At 38.0% G+C, this 21,247-nt stretch overlaps 3 protein-coding genes across 5 annotated transcripts; 2 read left to right on the forward strand and 1 right to left on the reverse strand.

Annotated features, from left to right (window-relative positions):
• The first annotated feature begins 2,095 nt into the window (after positions 1-2,095).
• LOC130747243 (ABC transporter F family member 1-like) lies at positions 2,096-6,432 on the forward strand. 2 transcript variants are annotated; one of them, XM_057600114.1, is made up of 6 exons: positions 2,421-2,561; positions 2,899-3,008; positions 3,148-3,221; positions 3,316-3,526; positions 3,630-3,864; positions 4,938-6,432. In XM_057600114.1, exons 2-6 carry the CDS (start codon positions 2,964-2,966, stop codon positions 5,993-5,995), a joined length of 1,623 nt encoding a protein of 540 aa, XP_057456097.1. In that variant the 5' UTR covers positions 2,421-2,561; positions 2,899-2,963; the 3' UTR covers positions 5,996-6,432. The 2 variants fall into 2 exon arrangements, with proteins under 2 accessions (XP_057456096.1, XP_057456097.1); XM_057600113.1 differs by lacking the exon at positions 2,899-3,008 and having other exon boundaries at positions 2,096-2,561.
• A 1,401-nt stretch (positions 6,433-7,833) lies between these two features.
• LOC130742994 (auxin-responsive protein SAUR71-like) lies at positions 7,834-8,569 on the reverse strand. Its single transcript, XM_057595103.1, has one exon. It carries the CDS (start codon positions 8,512-8,514, stop codon positions 8,167-8,169), a length of 348 nt encoding a protein of 115 aa, XP_057451086.1. The 5' UTR covers positions 8,515-8,569; the 3' UTR covers positions 7,834-8,166.
• Positions 8,570-16,429: 7,860 nt separating this feature from the next.
• On the forward strand, positions 16,430-20,906 carry LOC130747244 (cell division cycle protein 48 homolog). 2 transcript variants are annotated; one of them, XM_057600115.1, is made up of 9 exons: positions 16,430-16,575; positions 16,670-16,835; positions 16,942-17,170; positions 17,798-18,561; positions 18,739-18,960; positions 19,068-19,139; positions 19,219-19,500; positions 19,730-20,089; positions 20,450-20,906. In XM_057600115.1, the coding sequence occupies exons 1-9, from the start codon at positions 16,541-16,543 to the stop codon at positions 20,750-20,752; spliced, it is 2,433 nt and encodes an 810-aa protein (XP_057456098.1). In that variant the 5' UTR covers positions 16,430-16,540; the 3' UTR covers positions 20,753-20,906. The 2 variants fall into 2 exon arrangements, with proteins under 2 accessions (XP_057456098.1, XP_057456099.1); XM_057600116.1 differs by lacking the exons at positions 16,430-16,575; positions 16,670-16,835; positions 16,942-17,170 and adding an exon at positions 17,560-17,683.
• The last annotated feature ends 341 nt before the right edge of the window (positions 20,907-21,247 follow it).

A 21,247-nucleotide genomic window follows, 5' to 3' on the forward strand; every position in this document is an offset into this window, starting at 1 on the left:
ATTAAGAAGGCGGAGCAGGGCGGTTGAGCAATTTCTTGTTTGGGTAACTATTGAATATTGTTCACTTTTTAGACAATCATCAGATATAAGGATGTCAAGCAACCCAATTACTGCTACCATAAGTGTCCTCAGTTCATCACTGTAAGTAAACACACAAGAAAAAGAAAACCATGAAGCACATTTGTTAACGCTCATATGAAATATCATATTAAATGGAAAGATAGAGTAGTTTATGTCCACCTTTATGAACAGGCTCTAGTTTATAGCCAATCAGTCAAGATGTTTCAAACTCAACCAGTTTTTTTGAAATCATAAAATATGTAAATTTAGTTTCTCAGATTCCTTCAAGGCTCAAGCCATTGATCAACTGATGGATAAATTTTTCTTTGTTATCTATATTACAGATTATATCATAAATTGGATAAAGCAATGGTTCAAGGAAAATCTAGTGGTAGCGATTCACCTTTTACTACCTGTTCATAATACATATTAGAATCACAGATCCCTTAGGCAATGCACCAATCATATTTTTAGGTAATATCTATACTCCATAGTGAAAAGTGAGCTTCTGCAATCAAAATTGAAATCATAATTTGCTTGACCAACTTTAGTTCTTAAAAAATCTCTCGTTACCTTTGGTGGAGGAGGAGAGTGAGAAAATACTGTTGAAGCTGATATTTTCTTCTCGACAAATTGGTGCCAACATTCCATCATCTACATTCGATCACAAAGTTTGTGTTAATCACTATGCTCCTTGGTAATATGTACATAAAGCATACAAACTGCGCAAATAAAAATATACATATCACCATTTGGCATATCAAAATCCAATTCCAAAATCAATAATCAGAAGAAAGAATTCAAAAGAAAAATAAATACCTGCCCAATGGTTCGGGAACCCCTAAATCATGTCTGCTTCCCTTTTATCTTTAGACCATACACCCATTGCATTGCATTGTTCCTTCACCAGATAAAAAAAATGTTTGTTTCACACTTATCCCAATTCACAATGCAACTAAGAATTGAAACTTTGTACTAACAACGCATGGGGGAAGAAAATTGACCATTGATAATCACCAAATTTGGAACTGATGTGGTGGTGAAAATAATGGCATCGCATTGATGAATCTGGAGCTCGCATCTGCAGGTGAAGGGTCTCGTTGGTCTCTTCGACCTCTCAACCTCATTGAGAACAAACCATATGTAAACATGTAAAGAGAATGAATTTGAACTTGGCAACCAATGGTTCAATTTATAAGCACAAAAAGGCTGCAGATATAAAGATAGTGAATCCAGCAATATTGGCAGTGCATCAAATCAACCAACCTGTAAAGAAGAATTAAGAGCTGGCTTTCTGATCTAGGGTGGGTGTAGATCATAGATCACAGATGGAGAGTTACATCGAAGCTTGAACCGTGCAAAGGAAATATGTAAACTTTCGAGGGTTGTAGCTTCCAGCTTTATGCAAAAATCCAGCAAAGGGATACAAGAAGGACGACCTAGAGAAGAGTAGAGTACATGGGGCGTATGCAATAGCTAGGGTAGCAAAAGGGGATGAGGTGAGATGATGTTCAGAGAGGGGTCTTGGCCGGCTACAACGTAGATGATGGTGATACAGGAAGGGCAAAGCAGAGATAGTACAAAGGTAGGTAGCAGAAGTCGATTCACAAGAGCAAAAAGGGAAGAAAGGTGATAGGGTTCATATCTGCTAACCCTATCAAAACCAATGCAGCCCAAATTTGAAGTAGGCCCAAATATCTGGCAAGTGCAACCAAAAAAAAATGGTACTCATGAACAGTGCAATTGAACCTTGCATTTTAAGTTAGTAGATACTCACAAATTTCTATAATTTGTTCAAATCGAAAACATTCACATTCTCGTCAACCTATTTCTCACAATAAAAAAATTTCAATTCACAAAACTTTAAGTGGAGAATTAGACATATAGCTCATGAATCAACTAACCATTAGTTGATATAAACTCCTAGAAACATATCCAATTATAACATGATTTAAAAATTTGATACCAACTAAGAAAACTATATAAATTACTACTATACTATTTCATTCTCTTACTTTTGTTTTTCATAATGCCAACAAAACATTGATTGGTTTAGGTAACACCTAATCTCTTGCTTCCTGGTTAGAGCCCCGTCCAAAACGCAACCACAGTGGAAGAAAGCCACGCAATCACGCACCCTTTTTCTCCAGATTCTAGAGACTACATACATATTCAAAACTCCACTCTCACCACCATCATCAACCTCCAATTCCAATTCCAATTCCCAATCCCTCTCTCCGATAAATCCATCTCCGATCATCTTCTCCTTCTGCATCGAAACCCGAGCCACGATGGTGTCCGAGGCCAGCAAGAAAAAGGCTGCACAAAAGAAGGTCGCCGCCGCCGCTAAAAGAGGCGGCAAGGCTGCTGCTGCCGCCGTAGCCCGCGCAGTTTCTGCCAAAGCTGCAGACAAAGTCGCCGACGCAGTCGCCGATATTCACATATCAGATCGCACATGCACCGGCGTCCTCTGCTCCCACCCTCTCTCCAGAGATATTAGGGTAAGTAACCGCCACAAACTCATCCATCGCTAAGAATTCATTCAGCGAGTTTTGTTTTGAATTGTATGGCAATCACTGATAACAGTTGCTAGATAGCACAAAATTGAACTCAATTGTGAAAATTAGGGTTTAATCTATATAGAACTTTCATTAATTATTGATTAAGATTTTCTTAAGCTTGATAATCATGCATGCGTTATCTAAAATGTGGTGTGAACTGTGAACTGTGAACATTAAGCTTGATAATAACGATGCATGGGTTATAAAAAATGTGGTGTGAACTGTGAAGTAACATTGCTGGTTTAGTGAGTCTTACATTGTAGCTCATTGTTGCTAGCTTGGGTGAACGTATTTGAGCGCCTAGCCGAGCAGCTGGGTCTGTAGCATCATGGGCATTCTACCATGTTGCCAAAGGCCAAATACTCACCTAGTACAAATTCTTTCAAGGTAGGTAACATACTAACATTGTAAGTTTGTGCTGTAAGAGGGCATTCCTACCATATCTATTATAACTAATGACTGACTGTTAATGCTGAAAATGGTAATTGTTGTATTGACGCCTTTGGTGGTTTTGTTTTTGTTGCAGATAGAGTCTCTATCAGTCACCTTCCATGGTCATGATCTTATAGTTGATTCTGAATTGGAGCTGAATTATGGAAGGTTTGTCGTTATTACGCAATTGGCGTGAATATGATGCGATAACTTTTACCTGGGGCTTTTACCGATGTTTGCACTTGTTTTGAATTGATTTCAGGCGTTATGGTTTACTTGGATTAAATGGTTGTGGGAAGTCTACTCTGCTTACTGCGATAGGTTGTCGAGAACTTCCAATTCCTGAGCACATGGATATTTATCACCTTACCAGGGAAATTGAAGCTTCTGATATGTCTGCTTTGGAAGCTGTCATAAGCTGTGATGAGGAAAGGTTGAGATTGGAGAAAGAAGCTGAAGTTTTGGCGGCACAGGTTTGTTTAATCTTTGAACTTTGAAGTAATAAAGCATCTGATTTTGTTCTCGTTTATGCTATTTGATGGCTTGCTAATTTTGTTTGAGTAATTTTGGTTCCAGGAAGATGGAGGTGGTGAAAACCTTGAACGTGTTTATGAACGATTGGAAGCTCTAGATGCAGCAACTGCAGAAAAGCGTGCTGCTGAAATCTTACATGGTCTTGGTTTCAACAAGGAGATGCAGGCAAAGAAGACACGTGATTTTTCTGGTGGCTGGAGAATGAGGATTGCATTGTCACGAGCTTTATTTATCAACCCAACCATTCTTCTACTTGATGAACCAACTAATCATCTTGGTATCATCCCTGCCCTAGAAAGGAAATCTCTTATTAAATGTCTGAATAATTTTTATCACCTCATGTTCCTATGCCCTAAATTGGTTGCGAAAGTCATCTTTGCTTGGATCACTTTATATTAATGTAAAGGTTCTGTTGACGCTTTAAGTTGTCTGAGTCATATTATATCTCAAATAAAAGCATTGATAATTATTTCATCCTTTCTAACCATTTTGGAAAATGAATGTTGCCGTGTTGGGATTTCTTCCGTATTGAATGGTATAGTAGATGTTTCACATCGTCATGTTTGATTTGGAGTCATTAATTGTTAGGACCCCATTGCAAGGTATGGGACTTGAGTCCCACATTGGAAGTATGGGATTCTAATGTGGGGTTTATAAGGCCTTGGGCTCTCCAACTACAACAGCTAGCTTTTGTGGTGTGGTTCTCCCAAGGTTCTTATCAATGGTATCAGAGCCTTCCACCATGTCTCTGAGCTGCAAACGAGCGGCGCGGGTGGTGACGCCGGCATTGCAGTGTTCGCCCGGGACTAGTCGTGGGGCTAGTGCACAGCCAGCCCGCGTGGGCGCCGGGGCTGCGGAGCGTGGTGGGATGTTAGGACCCCATTGCAAGGTATGGGACTTGAGTCCCACATTGGAAGTGTGGGATTCTAATGTGGGGTTTATAAGGCCTTGGGCTCTCCAACTACAACAGCTAGCTTTTGTGGTGTGGTTCTCCCAAGGTTCTTATCATTAATGCCAGACCCAATCATGCTTCTTGTTATTTATGCTTTATACTGTCTTATATCATGTTATGCAAAATTTCTCCACCCTCCTCTCGTGTCTGGTCATATGCATTATCATTTTGTTTAATGTGGGGCATATTTCTACTAGTGCAACTGATGCAATATTTACGAAGGTAGTTAGGCACTTCTCTTGTCATACTTTCAAATTAAATTCCATTTACTTGTTTTGTGTGTTTCTAGTTGATATATGCGGGTTGTTCTTAACTGTTTTGTTGGTGGGTGGGGGGTGTCTACATCTTTGATCTTTGAACTTTTTTACATATTTCAATTTCTTTTAATCTGTTTGCAGATTTGGAAGCTTGTGTGTGGCTGGAGGAGAACTTGAAGAAGTTTGACCGTATTCTGGTTGTGATTTCACACTCTCAGGACTTCCTTAATGGTGTATGCACTAATATTATCCACATGCAAAACAAAAAGCTGAAGTTCTACAGTGGTAACTACGATCAATATGTTCAGACACGTACTGAGTTGGAAGAGAATCAGATGAAGCAGTACAGGTGGGAGCAAGAGCAGATTGCCTCAATGAAGGAATATATTGCCCGATTTGGTCATGGTTCAGCAAAACTAGCTCGCCAGGCACAGAGTAAAGAGAAAACACTGGCAAAAATGGAACGAGGTGGACTTACAGAAAAGGTGGTCAAAGACAGAGTTTTGGTGTTCCGTTTTACTGATGTGGGAAAACTTCCCCCTCCTGTTCTGCAGTTTGTTCAGGTGACTTTTGGTTACTCTCCTGACAATCTCATCTACAAAAACATTGACTTTGGGGTCGACTTAGACTCTAGGGTTGCACTGGTTGGACCCAATGGTGCTGGAAAGAGTACACTGCTGAAGTTAATGACAGGTGATTTGATTCCTAATGATGGCATGGTCCGGCGCCATAATCATCTTCGAATTGCACAATTTCACCAGCACTTGGCTGAGAAGCTAGACTTGGAGTTGTCTGCTCTCCAGTTTATGATGAAAGAATACCCTGGAAATGAGGAAGAGAGAATGAGGGCAGCTATTGGGAGGTTTGGGCTGTCAGGTAAAGCCCAGGTGATGCCCATGAAGAACTTGTCAGATGGGCAAAGGAGTCGAGTGATATTCGCGTGGCTAGCTTGGAGGCAGCCTCATCTGCTACTTCTGGATGAGCCAACTAATCATTTGGATATCGAGACAATCGACTCATTGGCTGAGGCATTGAATGAATGGGACGGTGGCATGGTGCTTGTTAGCCATGATTTTAGGCTCATAAACCAGGTGGCCCATGAGATATGGGTGTGTGCTGATCAAACTGTGACCCGCTGGGACGGTGACATTATGGCTTTCAAGGAGCATCTAAGGTCAAAGGCAGGTTTATCTGACTGAAGCTGATTGGGGCTTATGCAGATAATGTGACATTGGCTTTGTCCTATATATCTTAGAACTTATTGGGGAGTGCTGCCATTTTGAGTTGGATTTCTCTCAACCGTGATGATTGTTCAGTTCAATTGCAGGATTGGTGCAGACAGATAAGCTACCAGCTAGTTATGATGTTTGTTAAGCCGAGAGATCTTTTTGACACGCAGACCTGTTAGACTGGCAAAGACTTTCTCTTGATTATCAGTTATTGTGCCTATCATTTGATTGCTTGGTTGTTGACCAGCATGATGGATAAAATGGGACATCAATCACCTTCTGGTAGAGGTGATCCCTATCTCAAATCTATGATCAGACTTGATCTATAATGATGTATTAATGATATATTGTACTGAGAATATTATGTTTGTGGTATTAGTATTTAGTAGCAACTATAAGTTTCTTCACTGGGTTATTTCTTCCTAATTTCTCTTCATTAGTCATCTAACCTTTGCCATTTTACTTTCTTCCACTCTCGTTAAAGGGAAAGATAACGAGTACAGCCTTTTCCTTTGTGTGTCACAAATTGCAGTAAGAAGGTGGCCAAATGAGGAAATCACCCAAGTACTTGGAGTGGCTCTCCATAGCCTTTATGTGCATCTATCTTTGGATAAAAGTCTGTATGAACAGATAGGGAGAGACGGGATCTCCCAGTCTCAATCATACTTGGGGTAGAGTTTTTCACATGGGGAGCCATTAAGGAGGGGTGGATAAGGTTATAGATGAAACACCTATAATCTGAGACTAAAGAAGTGTTTAGGTTCAAGTTATGTATTGTATTTTGGTGTTCTTGGAATTAAGTAAAAGAACACCCAGATTAAGCTTTGAGTAAACAATAATCAACCATTTATTTAATTTGAGGACAAGTATTTACTATTTATTATACATGATAATAATAATTGGGATCTAATCCTACACAAGAATTTGAAACCGAAAATAACTCTAATCTTATACCATACACTTGATACAAGTACATAACTCAAAAACAAATTAACTGTTTCAAACTTCCTTCATTTGCATTTTGTTACTCAAACTTCAGGTCTTCAAATCTTCTTTAAGAGTTCGAATTCTTTTCAAAAAGCAACCTTTAATATCCATTTCGAAGAAGGCTATTTAAACCAGCTTCAACTAAATTCGAACTATAACATCCTTATTCCTTTAGTCAGATATAACTAAGATTTTCAACATCTTCACTCTCCTTTAAGCAATTTGAATAGCTTACCAAGTAACTTTCAACATTTAGTCATCTTTCATATTTGGCACTTACATTTTCATTCTCTTCAATCTTCAATCAACTACTTCGAATGCATAGTCAAATTTATCAATATTAAGAACGAACCTCTTCAAGTTGTACTCAACACAGAGTGGTTCATGGCTTCATGCAGTAGGGGGGGTTGTTTCATTCGAACTCAACATCATTCTTTTAAAACCTTATTGCTCTACTTCGAGACATTAACTTCCACAATAAAATAAAATATTTAGTTTGTGCTAACAAAAAGTCTTGTTCAACTCAATCATATGCTTTAGCTATATCTTAACCCCACAATCGCATGCCTGCCAATTGTCTTTTATCAAAAGCAACCATAGTATTATATGTGATTTGGCGGGTCCAAGATGAAATCATTCAGGAAGAATCAATGATATCTAGGAAGATTCGTTTTAATTTATTTGGAATTATCTTAGTTACAATCTTGAAAATTACATTGGAAAGTTAAATGGCCTGAATTCCTTAGTAAATTTGTGCTTCTTAGGAATGAGAAATAAAACAGTGTGATTGAGTGGAGCTAGATCTTCTCCCTTGTTCAGAATATCTAGGACTTTCTAACAAGTCATCCCCTATAATATCCCAAAATCTTTAATAGGAAAAGACAAAGGAGTCCAATGTACTTTCCGATGCTGTTCCACCTGAATTTAAAAATGAGTATTCAACATCAGCGTATTACATCAGACTACTTTGATATATTCACACTTAACCTTCTCTTTTATCTAATTTTCACTATTTTCTCTTTCTCTTTTTTTTTCCCTCACATCACGTATCATGCTTTTCACTTCAATTCCTTTCTGCCACACAGGGTGGAAGTGGAATAGTTATATTTACCTCTAAATTTATCTATACACTAAAATCAAAACTTGTTAAAGACTTAGAAATTCAACTGCGACTCAAATGTGGTCACAGAATTTCTCCCTCTCCCGTCTAGCTGCTGCCATTGCTGGGCCAATAACATTTCAAGCTCATTAGGCCTGCAAGGAATGGTTAGTACACCACCCTGATCAAACCCATAGTCTTCTGCTGCTTGCTCCAATAGTCTCACGAATGTTGAGTTTCTCAAACAACTCAATGGCACCACGAACCTCTTTTGTTCTTCCCCATCATCAGCAATCACTGCAAAATGTCCCTCTTTATTTGTTCTGCCCCGCAAGAGAAAAATCTTTTGAAGCTTTTTGAACACAATCTTGAACTTTGAAATTCCACCTACAATCTTCTCCATTACGATCGAAGTGTATGTGTGGCTAGCTAGGTGTTAATTTGCTATTGAACAATTTAACAGTGCATATACTTAACACAACATATACACAATTTATATATAGTGTGTTTTGCTTGTGAGTGATGAACTTAGACAAGGTTATATTAATGTGGAATGTTGGTAGATGTATGAAGTTGCTCACACCGAACATGAACGATCTAGGGAAAAATACCGAATGCTTAGTTGAAATACAACGGAGTAGTACATGCACTGTGTTTGGTGCAGTGTTTTCGAACATATACTTTACCATGAAAAGTCTCTTTTTCATGTCATGTACTGTCCTCTCATGTTTGCCTCCAACTGGATCCATAACTATGCACGCCACTGTTCAATACTCTCTAGATATTTTTATGTACATCCTTGCCCTGCCTAATATGTATTCATTTGATTGGATGTATATGCTACCCACGTGATGTGTGAAAGATTAGGGACACCTGAACTTGCAAAAATTTGCTTCTCCTGCAACTCCAACGCTGGTTTCTTAACCCAGCTGGAGTTGCTAAGAAACCGTATCTTATTTTTTTCAGCATTGGAGCTGATTTATGTGGCAGTTTCAGTTTCTTAACTACAGTGCAGAGTTCCTTGCACAAGGAACTCTGCTTTTTTGTTTCTTAGATTAAAAAAATAATATCTTCTCTCACCCACAGCATGAACATCAACGGATTTCAGAAGGAAAGGAAACAGAATCAACAACAACACACAGCATCAACATAAACCAAAATTCCAGAAATTTGATTCAACAATAAAATTATTACAAAATTATAATGAAATATTCAGAAGATTAATTTACACAGAAGATGAAATTTTTACACAGAAAAAAAGAAAAAGAAAAAAGACAGAAGCTTCAATGGTTTGATCTGGACTGTGTGGAAGATAAGGAGCTCCGATCCGATCGTTTTTCCTCCGATCTGGAAGGGAAATGAGAGAAGTTCAACATAAGAGTTGCTGGAACAAACGAAAATCAACCAAATCATGTTAAACTTACCTCAAATCGGCTTGCATGTGTAAAAAGGAAGCTTTTTTTCGAGATATCAGGTCGTGAGCGTATGAAAGAGGGGCGGTGGAGGCTACATAGTGGCTGGTGGTGAGTGTGTGTGGTTGTTTGGTGGCGGTGGAGGTTGTTTGGAAGGGATTTGGAGGCGTGGACCAGGGAGATGGAGATGAAGTGAGGGAGAAAGGAAGGAGAAGAGCAGAGAGGCGTGGCCGGTGGAGATGCTATGTGTGGTCTCGGTCCAGATTGAAGAGGAGGCGTGAAGGGAGAGGTTGAGGATTCCAGATTGCTGTGCTAGGGTTGAGAGAGGAAGAAGAAGAGAGGATGAAGCAGAGGGTGCGACTAGGGTTAGAGTGAGGAGAAAAAGAAGGCTTATATAGTGGGTGACCTGCTTAGTAGGTCAGCCCATCGTTATTGACCGGTTATGGCCGGTTTCTGCCCGTTTGGGGGTGGTTTAACCGGTTAGACCGGTTTTTTAATTTTAGTATTAAATTTTAAATCTAAATTGGGTTAAAATAAATATTATTAATTTATGTTGTATGGTGGGACACGGGTGAGACCCTTCAAACAGTAATTTAAGAAACCATGGGTTGGAGCAAAATCTGGTTCAGTTCCTTAGGAGTTCCTTAAGTCTGATGTGGCACTACGGACCCACAGGAATAGTGTAGAATAGTGCTGAATAGTGTGTTAAGAAACCAAATAAGAAATTGTGGGTTGGAGTTGCTCTTAGGGTTATGGTTTTAATGCATTCACATTAAATATCTTGATTCCATTTTTCATAATTTTTCTTTTTCTATTGATCACATTTTTTCTATTACCTCTATGATTATATTTCTTATTTCATTCTCTTCTAGTTATATCTCTCGGGGTCTGGTTGGAATTAGAGTGTGCTCAATATTGTCTTTAAGTTTTAATCTTTTTGGGTGAGTTTGGGATATCTACGACTGATAGCAATGTCTAATCGTCTTATGATGCTCGCACTGAATGGTAATTGAGTGACTATATGGTAATTGAGTGACTATAATATACGCTTCATTTGTCCCTTAACCATGCATGAGGTTAAGTTTTAACTTTTGATTCTATCGCGTGTTTGTTTTGGGTGTTGGCTTCCGTGGTTCACTCAAAAAGTGAATCACGGTGGTTCACTTTAATCAGAGCGGTTGGATATAATATTAAATTATTCAACGATCCAGATTAAGAACACAAAAATGTTGAAATGGCCAAAACACCCCCGCCTTGTTCTCTCCACTCCTCCTGAAAAACATAGCCTCCACCGTTGAACCACCTCCGCCTACTGCTCCTCCACCACCAACTCTCCTCCTCCCACCTTCTCATCCTCCTCAGATCCTCCTTCTCTCCTCCCCCTTCCCCTCCATCGAGCCCCTTCTTTCCCTACCTCCAGATCCAACATCGTGTATCTCCTCTATTTAGCCTCCTTCAACCTCTGATTCAAGCCCTAACCAGGGGTCTCCTGTTTTTGTTTGGAGTGGAGCTGAATTTTTTTATGTTTTATTTATTTATTTTCTAGTTCACCTTCATCTGGCCACTGTTCACCTTCTATGCTTTATCTGGGTTCATTTACTTCATCTTATCATCTAGGTTCTTGAAGATTTCTGAAAAAAAAAATTCAGCAATTGATCCAGAGTTGTAAAATGGTGAAACTTTTTGTTTTCTTGCCTTGTCTTAATTAGGTTGAGAAGAACAGGAGATGATTTGGTAGTTGCAGACTTGTGCGGCAGTGGTTTCTTGCTCTGTGCGGTGGTGGTGCGTGAACAGAGTTGGTAGTGGTTGTGTGGCAAAGTTTTAGTCATAGAAGATAGGTATTAAGTGAATATTACGATTTGAGAGAGGTATTTTAAGATATTTGCCATAATTTTTTGTGTGAACCACGGTGGCTCAATTTGCAAATGAACCACCGAAAACATCGTCTTTGTTTTGTCTATCCTCGGAATATGACATTGTCTATAATTTAGTACACCAGCAAAATTATAATTTTAACTTCAATTTTTTATGATAATATGTTTTAACTTGTTACTGATTTCATAAAACTCCACTGCTATCATAAATCAAATCAACTACGGTACATGAACGAACCACATGACAAGTGGGAAACCATTTGACAACTACTTTTATGATGACTTTTTACCGTTCAAAGTGAAAAGTTTTTTTTAAGAAAAAACCAATGTGATTGAGGTGGTTAATAACCCCCACAAAGTTGAGTGTTGCCTAGAGATCTGGATCCTCTCCTACAACACTATAAACTATTGGACGTGTCGAACTAAATTAAGGGAATGTACTAATGTATGTTCACTTGTATTGTGCACTTCCCTCATTCACTACAAACACCACTGTCAAATGTTGTCGTCATGCTCACACGCTCTTTTATACTCACAAATATTTCATGTTTTTCTTCTCTCTTCGATCGTACCCCGCCGCGCCTGGCAGGACCCATCGTTGTGTCATGCCTCCAAGGCTCCACCGCACCGGGTCAGGACTCCCAGTACCCATCACATTGTTTCGTGGCGTCCTCCTCCGTGCCTCACTCATGTAACACTCTTCTCTCACTCACCCGTCCTCAGCTTTTAGCGTTTGACATTGTGAATGGTTTAGTTTTCAATTTTAAAAATGAACAAATGGTTGCGAGCTACATAGTTGTTTCAAAATCCTTTGCAAGGATTGAAGTTTCACAATTTCTGATTTGATTTGTACTTGTTCAATTTTCATGCATCTCATACGGCTTTTCTGCTTTTCAGGCTTCATTTGGTGAACAACCTTTGAGATTTGGTAAAGAGCCCTCATTCCTGTTAGTTCAATGATACTCCTACCGTTCCTATTTATAAGAATCAAACTAACATTTCACGTCCTTTAAGAAAGTAGTTGGTAGTATTAAATTTGTTTAAATTTATCTCAATTTTCCAAAACTACCCCAACTTATTTTTTTTAATTTCTATTTATCATTAATGAGTTGCATAGTGGAAAGAAAGAGAAACCTCTATTAAATGAAAGTATTGTTGTCAAAAAGTAATTAATGCATCTTGAAGTTCGAATTGGTTCTAATAAAAAGGACAAAGCTACCCCATTCATTTAGTTTTTATAAATAGGAACGAAGGGAGTATTTGTTTCAATTTTGATTTTGTTAGAGCATCTCCAATGCAAGGTTCTTAATTCTTATTTTGGAGTTAAGAACTAAAAACTAAGAATTTTACCATTGAAGGTGCTGACATGGACTTCTTAGTTCTTAAAAATAAGAACTCAGTTCTTATATAAGGAGTTTTGTTTTTTGAGTTCTTAGCTTAAAATATTAATTATTTCTCTCTCATCCAAATTACTTTATTACTTTATGAGTTTTGCTTTATTAATTTATGAAAATAAAAAGTATAAATAATGTAGTTGGTGAGACAAAATAAATAGTGGTAAGAATTAAGCACTAATAACTAAGAACTCATGGTTGGAGCAAAATTGCTTGAGAGTTGCTTAAACACATGTGGCAATACGGGCACACATGAATAGTGCTAAGAACTAAGAAATAAGAACTAGCATTGGAGATGCTCTTATAGAAGATTGCTAGGTACTTTCAATATGACAATTATAACATAGTGAACTGTATAGGGAGGGATAGGGGTGTACAAGGGACGGGTTGGGACGGGTTTTGGTTAACCCTAACCCGGCCCTAAATATTGATCGGGCTAATTCATAGACCCTAACCCGTCCCTAGACCCGAAGCAACCCGACATTATGCGGGTCCAATTTAGGACGGATCTATGTAGGACGGAACCGGGTTGGCCCGAGGGACAATAAGTTTAAGACTATTTGATACTAATTGTAAAATTTAAAGATAATAACATACTAAAAGAGTTATAAGTTGAAACTATTTTTTGGAAGAAATAACTTGAAAGGATTCTATCGTTTCTTCACCTGTCTCACATATGCATAATACACACACATGATTTTCTCTTGTTAGAACATGAAAGTGTGCATAGTTTGACAAACGTTTATTTAATTCATAAGGTAGATGTTAGACATTTTAATCTCATCTACATGGTAAGATAAATTTGAGCACCATGTATCACATTTTAATCATTATAACAAATTAAAATTTTATAAAATATATATGTGGGACGGGCCGGGTGACCCGAGTGTCAACCCGAGCCCGACCCTACCCGAAGTCGGGTAACTCAAAGATCAACCCGAACCCGGTCTCTTTTAATGATCAGGCCGGGTTGAACCCGGCCCTAAAAGCTTGGGCTGGGACGGGTTGGCGGGTAGGGCCGGGTCTTGTACACCCCTAGGGAGGGACTACTTAGACTAGTGAGCTTTGAAATGTTAATTAGTGCTGATTCACGGATAGCTTGGTGTCTAGACATTCATTTTGTGGCGGTTTTAGACCCCACAAAATGGAAAGATTGATAAAATAAATTTTATAGTGGTCTGTAACCGTTAGAAACAAAGGATCTTAATTGCACATTCAACATCTTACGCGATGGACACGTAATATGGCAAATTTGGTGGGTGGGGATTAAACCCCCAACCATTAAGTTGCAAAATATATGCATTACCATTGAGCCAAGAGCTAACTTGAGTTAGCTTATGCACAACATAATATATTATGTGTGTTTGGAGCATTAGTAGAATTGAGTCTTAAACATGAGTTAAAGTGACTTTATTTATATTGGATACGTTTACCAGAAATATGATTTTCGTAATAGAATTTTGTTTACATAATTTTGATTTGAATTACTTTTAAGCATGTAATAACTAAAATGGGTATAAATATTTTTTGTTACATCGGAAAGATAAATTGTACTCGTCAGGAATCGATCACTAGACCTTCACTTACCCAACCCATATGTCCCCCCAACTCCTACCACTTGAGCTATCCTATTGGGACGGTTTAATGGCTCAAACAACCTCAATCATCATGGCCCGAAAGTGTTTTCCATCATGTCGTAGCCATCGCAGCTGCGCTGCTTCCCCGCCATCCAAGGTGGTGGCTAACTCTCCGCTTCATTCCTCGATTCTTCCTCAGCCTAGTCGGCGCCGTCACAGTTCACGTTGGAGGCCAGCACTGCCTACTATAATGGAGGACTTCGTTTTCATCCCTGATGACGATGACCACGACAAAAAATTGAAAAAAGGTGACATCCACCCCGACTATATCATTTTCGCAGTCCATGCGTTTTCATCCTTCTCCATGTTCTGAGTGTTGTCCTCCTACTCTGCTGATGATAGGGGAGTTTTCTTTACCTTTGCTGTTTTTTTTTCAATTTCAATTTAATGGTTTAGTTGCATGTGTTTGCTTTAGCTGCATGTTTTCTTTTGTTGTGTGTGCTAATGCTTTGGTTGCATGTTTTGTGTTTCTTTTTTTGAGTTTTGGTCTTAGTTTATTTTGTTTGTGTTAGTAGAGTCAGTAAAGAAAAAGTGATTAGTAGAGTTTCTGCATGCCTATGAAATGAATGTGAATATGTACTAGTTTTAAACCTTTTTAGTTTTTGGTTATTACGGAATTATTTTTTAAATGTTAGGTGCGTTGTTAAATATGTCAGTGTGTCTCTTGTCAATATGACATGCAGTACTCTTGTGGGCTGTATCAAAATTCAAATGTGCTCTTTCATACTAACTTGAGCAATATTCTAGTAGTTGCATTTCATTATTTGCCTTAATCGAGCACTAAATTCTACTACATAAATTAATAAATGTCTAAACGGTATTTGAATATTCATCAAAGATGTGATAATTGACACATAATAATTTAAAATGGTGCTCTGACGTAACTCCTCGGCCTTAGACAAATTGAGCTTCATAATAAATATTTGAAGGGCATAAGCCATAAGCTTCACTAGGTTGCTTGCACTCACCTTGGTACAACTTCTATAATTAAAATGGATATAAATAATAATGTAATGAAATCATTCCTAACGTAATAATAATAAAAAATCAATACAACATGGAAACATTCGGTATTACCACCGGGCCAAGAAAATAGAAGTTATTTTTGTTATATGGCGGGCTTAGAGCCCGAACTAGCTACCAAAGCCTTTTTAACCTGGTGTTTACAAAATCGAATTGGCTGGTTCAATTGGTCCTATCAGGAATCAATAAAGTTGCTGGTTCAATGGAGAATCAAAACTGGGTTGAACCGATTAAGAGCTTGTGCTGAAAATTGAGTTGAACCGGCTAATATTTTGTTTAATTTTTTTTTGGTTTTTTAATTTTAAAAAGTATGATAAATTATTTCATATTTATTTTTATCATATAGATTATATAAGATGACTAATCTACAATATAATTAGTCTAAAATTCTTGATATATTGTGTAAATATATATTACATATTTTTTATTACCTATTTAAATACTTTGATAGTTCAAGTGGTAAGAGGGTGACAAATGAGTTGAGAAAAAGGAAAAGTCTAGGAATCATCCCTAGTGGATGTAATTTATCTAAGATTTAAATAAATTTTAAGTCTTTAAAAAATTAAACACAACCCAACTGATTTGCAGTGATATTTATAATTCTGATATGTCACGTTTATATATAGATTTATGTTATTATATCAGCTAGTAAACTTGTTGGCAGATTCCATTTAAATTTGTTGATCTAATTTAATATTTCATTATACAACGTATATTTAAATCATACCTGATTTTCAAGAATATCATGATAAATAAATAAAAAACTTATAAGAGTAAGATTTAAATTTATTTATCTCAAACTTATTTACGCAAAACATCTACCTAAATCTATCTTTTTTCCTCCTCTATTATCAATAATAAGAGAAATCTAAAAACTATATTTTTTTTATGATACTAAATCTTTTCTTGTTTTACAAGAGATTAAAAAAATCAAGATCTTTATCTAATATTCAGTTTCTTGATAAACAAACCACCCGTTATATATAAATACATCAAACGTCGACCCCTTCAAACACTCTTGATCTTCCTTATTGCTTTGCTTCATCGTCACTGTGTTTAGTACTACTACTTTGATCTTCGAAACCAACCATGTCTAACCACGTCGAGTCATCATCATCGGACCCGTGAGTCAAATCATTGTCGTTTGTTTTGGTTTTGGAGTTTCTGTTTTCTCTGTTTCTTTTTTCTTACATTGGAAGAATGGGGTTGAATTTTCAGGAAACCGGGGAAGAAAGATTTCACTACGGCGATTCTTGAACGGAAGAAGTCACCGAACCGGTTAGTCGTTGATGAATCCATCAACGACGACAACTCAGTGGTGGCCATGCACCCTTTAACCATGGAAAAACTCCAACTCTTCCGGGGAGACACTATCCTCATCAAGGTTTCTATTTTCTTCCTTATCTGGGGTTTCATTGAATTTCCAAATTCTGGGTTTCTGTTATTTTTTGGTGGGGTTTGTGGTTTATGGATTTTGGTTGTTGTTGCAGGGGAAGAAACGGAGGGACACTGTTTGCATTGCTCTTGCTGATGAGTCATGTGAGGAGCCTAAGATAAGGATGAACAAAGTTTTGAGGTCTAATTTGAGGGTTCGTCTTGGAGATGTTGTGTCTGTGCACCAGTGCGCTGATGTTAAGTATGGGAGGCGTGTTCACATTCTGCCTCTTGATGATACCATTGAAGGGCTTACTGGGAATCTGTTTGATGTTTATTTGAAACGTGAGTTTCTTCTACTTTGCTCTCCTAAAGCACATGATTCTATCTTTTTAGAGTAGACTTTCAATGATTATGATATCAATGCTTAATTGCTTAATTTCGGTTTGTATTTCCACTTATATGTAATGTAAGTGAGATTACTGTGTGGTACAGTTTTCTAGTGTGTTTGGTTGTTTGATTAACCATGGATAGCTTTTTTCTAAAACATGATTTTGAAAATCCCAATTCAAAACCAAACTTGCATGTGTTGTTCTTGTTGTTGTAATACCATATATTTGAATCACGGTTGGATCCGCAATTGGGTTATGGTGAGAGTTTTATTTTCTCTTTGCTTAGATGGTGTTATAAGATGGGCATTCTTTTCTTATGGGAACCTCTTTTGTTGTGTGCTTGGAGCTCTCGCTTTCTATTTTATGAATGAATACATGTTTACTGTTGAGTAACTTTCAATTATCATGATGTTTTACCACATTGATTGCTTTGCCAAAGCATCTGGATGTTTTTGTTTGAAAGATGGTGTGTGGTTGTTAATGTTCCAGGGATTTGATTCTGTTGGCTTTCCTTCTCTAAATTTGTGTGTTTGTATATAGGGTTTCGACTTCTAACTACTTTTTTGCTTATAATTTGCAGCTTATTTCTTGGAGGCTTATCGTCCAGTCAGAAAAGGAGATCTATTTCTTGTCCGAGGGATGAGAAGTGTAGAGTTCAAGGTCATTGAAACCGATCCTGGGGAGTATTGTGTAGTTGCTCCAGACACTGAAATATTCTGTGAGGGGGAGCCTGTGAGAAGGGAGGATGAGGAAAGGCTGGATGAAATTGGGTATGATGATGTGGGTGGTGTCAGGAAGCAAATGGCACAGATTCGTGAGTTGGTAGAGCTTCCACTGAGGCATCCACAACTTTTTAAATCAATTGGTGTGAAACCACCCAAAGGAATTTTGCTGTATGGACCCCCAGGTTCTGGTAAGACATTGATAGCAAGAGCTGTAGCTAATGAAACTGGAGCATTCTTCTTTTGTATTAATGGTCCAGAGATTATGTCCAAACTTGCTGGAGAGAGTGAGAGCAATCTCAGAAAAGCATTTGAAGAAGCAGAAAAGAATGCTCCCTCAATTATCTTTATTGATGAGATTGATTCTATTGCACCCAAGCGGGAGAAGACAAACGGGGAAGTTGAACGCCGTATAGTCTCACAGCTTTTGACTCTTATGGATGGATTAAAGGCTCGTGCTCATGTTATAGTTATGGGAGCTACAAATCGTCCAAATAGCATTGACCCAGCCTTGAGAAGGTTTGGTAGATTTGATAGGGAAATTAACATTGGGGTTCCGGACGAGGTTGGGCGACTTGAAGTCCTTCGCATACATACCAAAAAGATGAAGCTTTCTGATGATGTAAGTTCAGCATTACTGAACTTTCATTTCTGTTGATGGGCCGTGTTGCCTTTTGCATTTTGTGTTTTGCTTTGTCTAAACTTGTTGTGCATATGGCTCCTCTTATAGATTCTAATTATTCATTGCTATTAATGCAACTGTTTTGATTATTCAATTGTTCTGGTTCTCTTACTGTAGGTTGATTTAGAGAAAATTGCAAAAAATACTCATGGTTATGTTGGTGCCGACCTTGCTGCTCTTTGCACTGAATCTGCTCTGCAATGCATTAGGGAGAAGATGGATGTCATTGATTTAGAAGCTGATACTATTGATGCTGAGGTGTTGAATTCTATGGCAGTTACAAATGAGCATTTCCATACTTCTCTAGAAACAAGCAATCCGTCTGCTTTACGGGAAACTGTAAGTAGTTTTCTGTTAGTTGCTTTTGTTTAAAATATTATTGGATGGTGATTGGTGAGACTTTCTGTCTTTGGTATTTTTTTTTAATTAATTATCGTTGTCAACAGGTTGTTGAGGTGCCTAATGTCAGTTGGGAAGATATTGGAGGCCTTGAGAATGTCAAGCGCGAGCTGCAAGAGGTAAGCAATCTTACCCTGGTTATATCTTGTACTATGCTCTATCAATTTAATCTGAAATGATTTTCTCTTTGTGGCATAGACTGTTCAATATCCTGTGGAGCACCCAGAAAAGTTTGAGAAGTTTGGTATGTCACCATCAAAAGGAGTCCTCTTCTATGGACCTCCAGGAAATGGGAAAACTATGTTGGCCAAGGCAATAGCTAATGAATGCCAAGCTAACTTCATCAGCGTGAAAGGCCCAGAATTGCTTACTATGTGGTTTGGCGAAAGTGAAGCCAATGTTCGAGAAATTTTTGACAAGGCCAGACAATCTGCTCCATGCATCCTCTTCTTTGATGAGCTTGATTCCATTGCCACTCAGGTCTGTCTTTTTATCTCATTAAATTCCTAGTTTGCTATATCAGTATGTTTTACCCATTATTGATATTAAACTGAGTTATAACTGTATCTTCTGAATTAATGTTGGTATTACTTCTATATCTTTGTAAAAGAATTCTGATATTCCAATGTGGTGCCAAATATAATTTTTGGATGTCAATACCTTTAGGGTTGCTCGCACATGTATATTTATCACTATGTCATTGTTGCAGAGAGGAAATAGTGTTGGGGATGCTGGTGGTGCTGCTGATAGAGTTCTAAATCAACTTCTGACTGAAATGGATGGTATGTCTGCCAAAAAGACTGTGTTCATAATTGGGGCAACCAACAGACCTGACATCATTGATTCAGCACTTCTACGACCTGGCCGTCTAGATCAATTGATCTATATTCCTCTTCCTGATGAGGACTCCCGTCATCAAATCTTCAAGGCCTGCTTGAGGAAGTCACCTGTAGAGAAAGAAGTTGGGTTGAGAGCTCTAGCTAAGTATACTCAAGGCTTCAGTGGTGCTGATATAACAGAGATATGCCAGCGAGCTTGCAAATATGCTATAAGAGAAAGCATAGAAAAGGTATGCTTTTGGTTAGATTAATAGATATAAATTTCTATTAGTTCTTCTAGCTTTCAAGGCAAAGCAGCCTCTCTGATGCCAGTGTATGGCTGCAATGAAACCTGTTACTTATTTTTATGTAGTTCTGTGTTTTGGTGGTTGCTTTAAGTTGCTAGTTCAATACACTCACAATCAACTTGTTATACATTAACCTTGGACCAATATACACTATCCCCCTTTTATATCTGAATGCACTTGTGGTGATTGGTCTAGCAATAGCTTCAACCAAGCATTGTTATCTGAGGTTGTGTTTGTTTATAATACCTATTCAATGAGTTTCTTATCACTAAGTTTGATTATTATTTGACTGGTTTGTTTCAGGACATTGAGAGAGACCGGAAGAGAAAAGAACATCCTGAGGCCATGGATGAAGACATTGAGGGAGAGGGAGAGGTTGCTGAGATGATCAAGGCTGCTCATTTTGAAGAGTCAATGAAGTTTGCGCGAAGGAGTGTTAGTGATGCTGATATACGCAAGTATCAGTCATTTGCTCAGACCTTACAGCAGTCCCGGGGTTTTGGAAGTGAATTCAGATTTCCTGCGACTGGAGGCAGGACCGTCGGAACTGCTGATGCTTTCGCAACTTCTGCTGGTGGGGCTGATGAAGAGGATCTGTATAGTTAGGTTTTATTTGAATGGTGTGTTTTCAGTAGCATATCTAGCTCAGGAAAATTGTTTTGTTTACTGTCCCTTCAAGGATTAACTGCGAACCTTGTTTCGTATTTTGCTTTTCTTATAATTTAAGTTTATGTACAAAATTTGCTTTTCTTATCCTTAAGTTTACTTACGTTAATACCAGCTTAATATGAAATTCAGTTATCATATATTCTTAGATTATTCGAGTTAACACTGGAATTCAGAACCACATAGTGCATGTTTGAAAATTATTTTACAGTTGATTTAAAGCCAAACATGCAATAAGCATCAACATTATTTGCTTTCTTGTATTTAGTGAGAGAATGCATATGCCAGTAATTGGTATTAATTTAACCTTGAGTTTGTGTCCCTAACTCCCTACAGACTTGGAAGTTCATACTTGAGGGGCGGATTTAAAATCCTCGAGTTAGGAAAATCTTGAATTCACACAGTCAAAACGGCCCTACTTTTTGGTGCATGTAC

This window comes from Lotus japonicus, chromosome 3 (assembly GCF_012489685.1).
Source record: "Lotus japonicus ecotype B-129 chromosome 3, LjGifu_v1.2".
In the NCBI taxonomy this organism is placed as follows: Eukaryota; Viridiplantae; Streptophyta; class Magnoliopsida; order Fabales; family Fabaceae; genus Lotus; species Lotus japonicus.

Excerpts from the sequence above, each read along its gene's own strand:
- LOC130747243 (XM_057600113.1), top strand. The coding sequence starts at position 2,352 with ATGGTGTCCGAGGCCAGCAAGAAAAAGGCTGCACAAAAGAAGGTCGCC. Across the intron at positions 2,562-3,147 it reads CTCTCTCCAGAGATATTAGG|ATAGAGTCTCTATCAGTCAC; the intron begins GTAAGTAACCGC and ends TTTTTGTTGCAG. Across the intron at positions 3,865-4,937 it reads TGAACCAACTAATCATCTTG|ATTTGGAAGCTTGTGTGTGG; the intron begins GTATCATCCCTG and ends ATCTGTTTGCAG.
- LOC130742994 (XM_057595103.1), bottom strand. The coding sequence starts at position 8,514 with ATGGAGAAGATTGTAGGTGGAATTTCAAAGTTCAAGATTGTGTTCAAA.
- LOC130747244 (XM_057600115.1), top strand. The coding sequence starts at position 16,541 with ATGTCTAACCACGTCGAGTCATCATCATCGGACCC. Across the intron at positions 16,576-16,669 it reads GAGTCATCATCATCGGACCC|GAAACCGGGGAAGAAAGATT; the intron begins GTGAGTCAAATC and ends TTGAATTTTCAG. Across the intron at positions 19,140-19,218 it reads TCAAGCGCGAGCTGCAAGAG|ACTGTTCAATATCCTGTGGA; the intron begins GTAAGCAATCTT and ends TTTGTGGCATAG.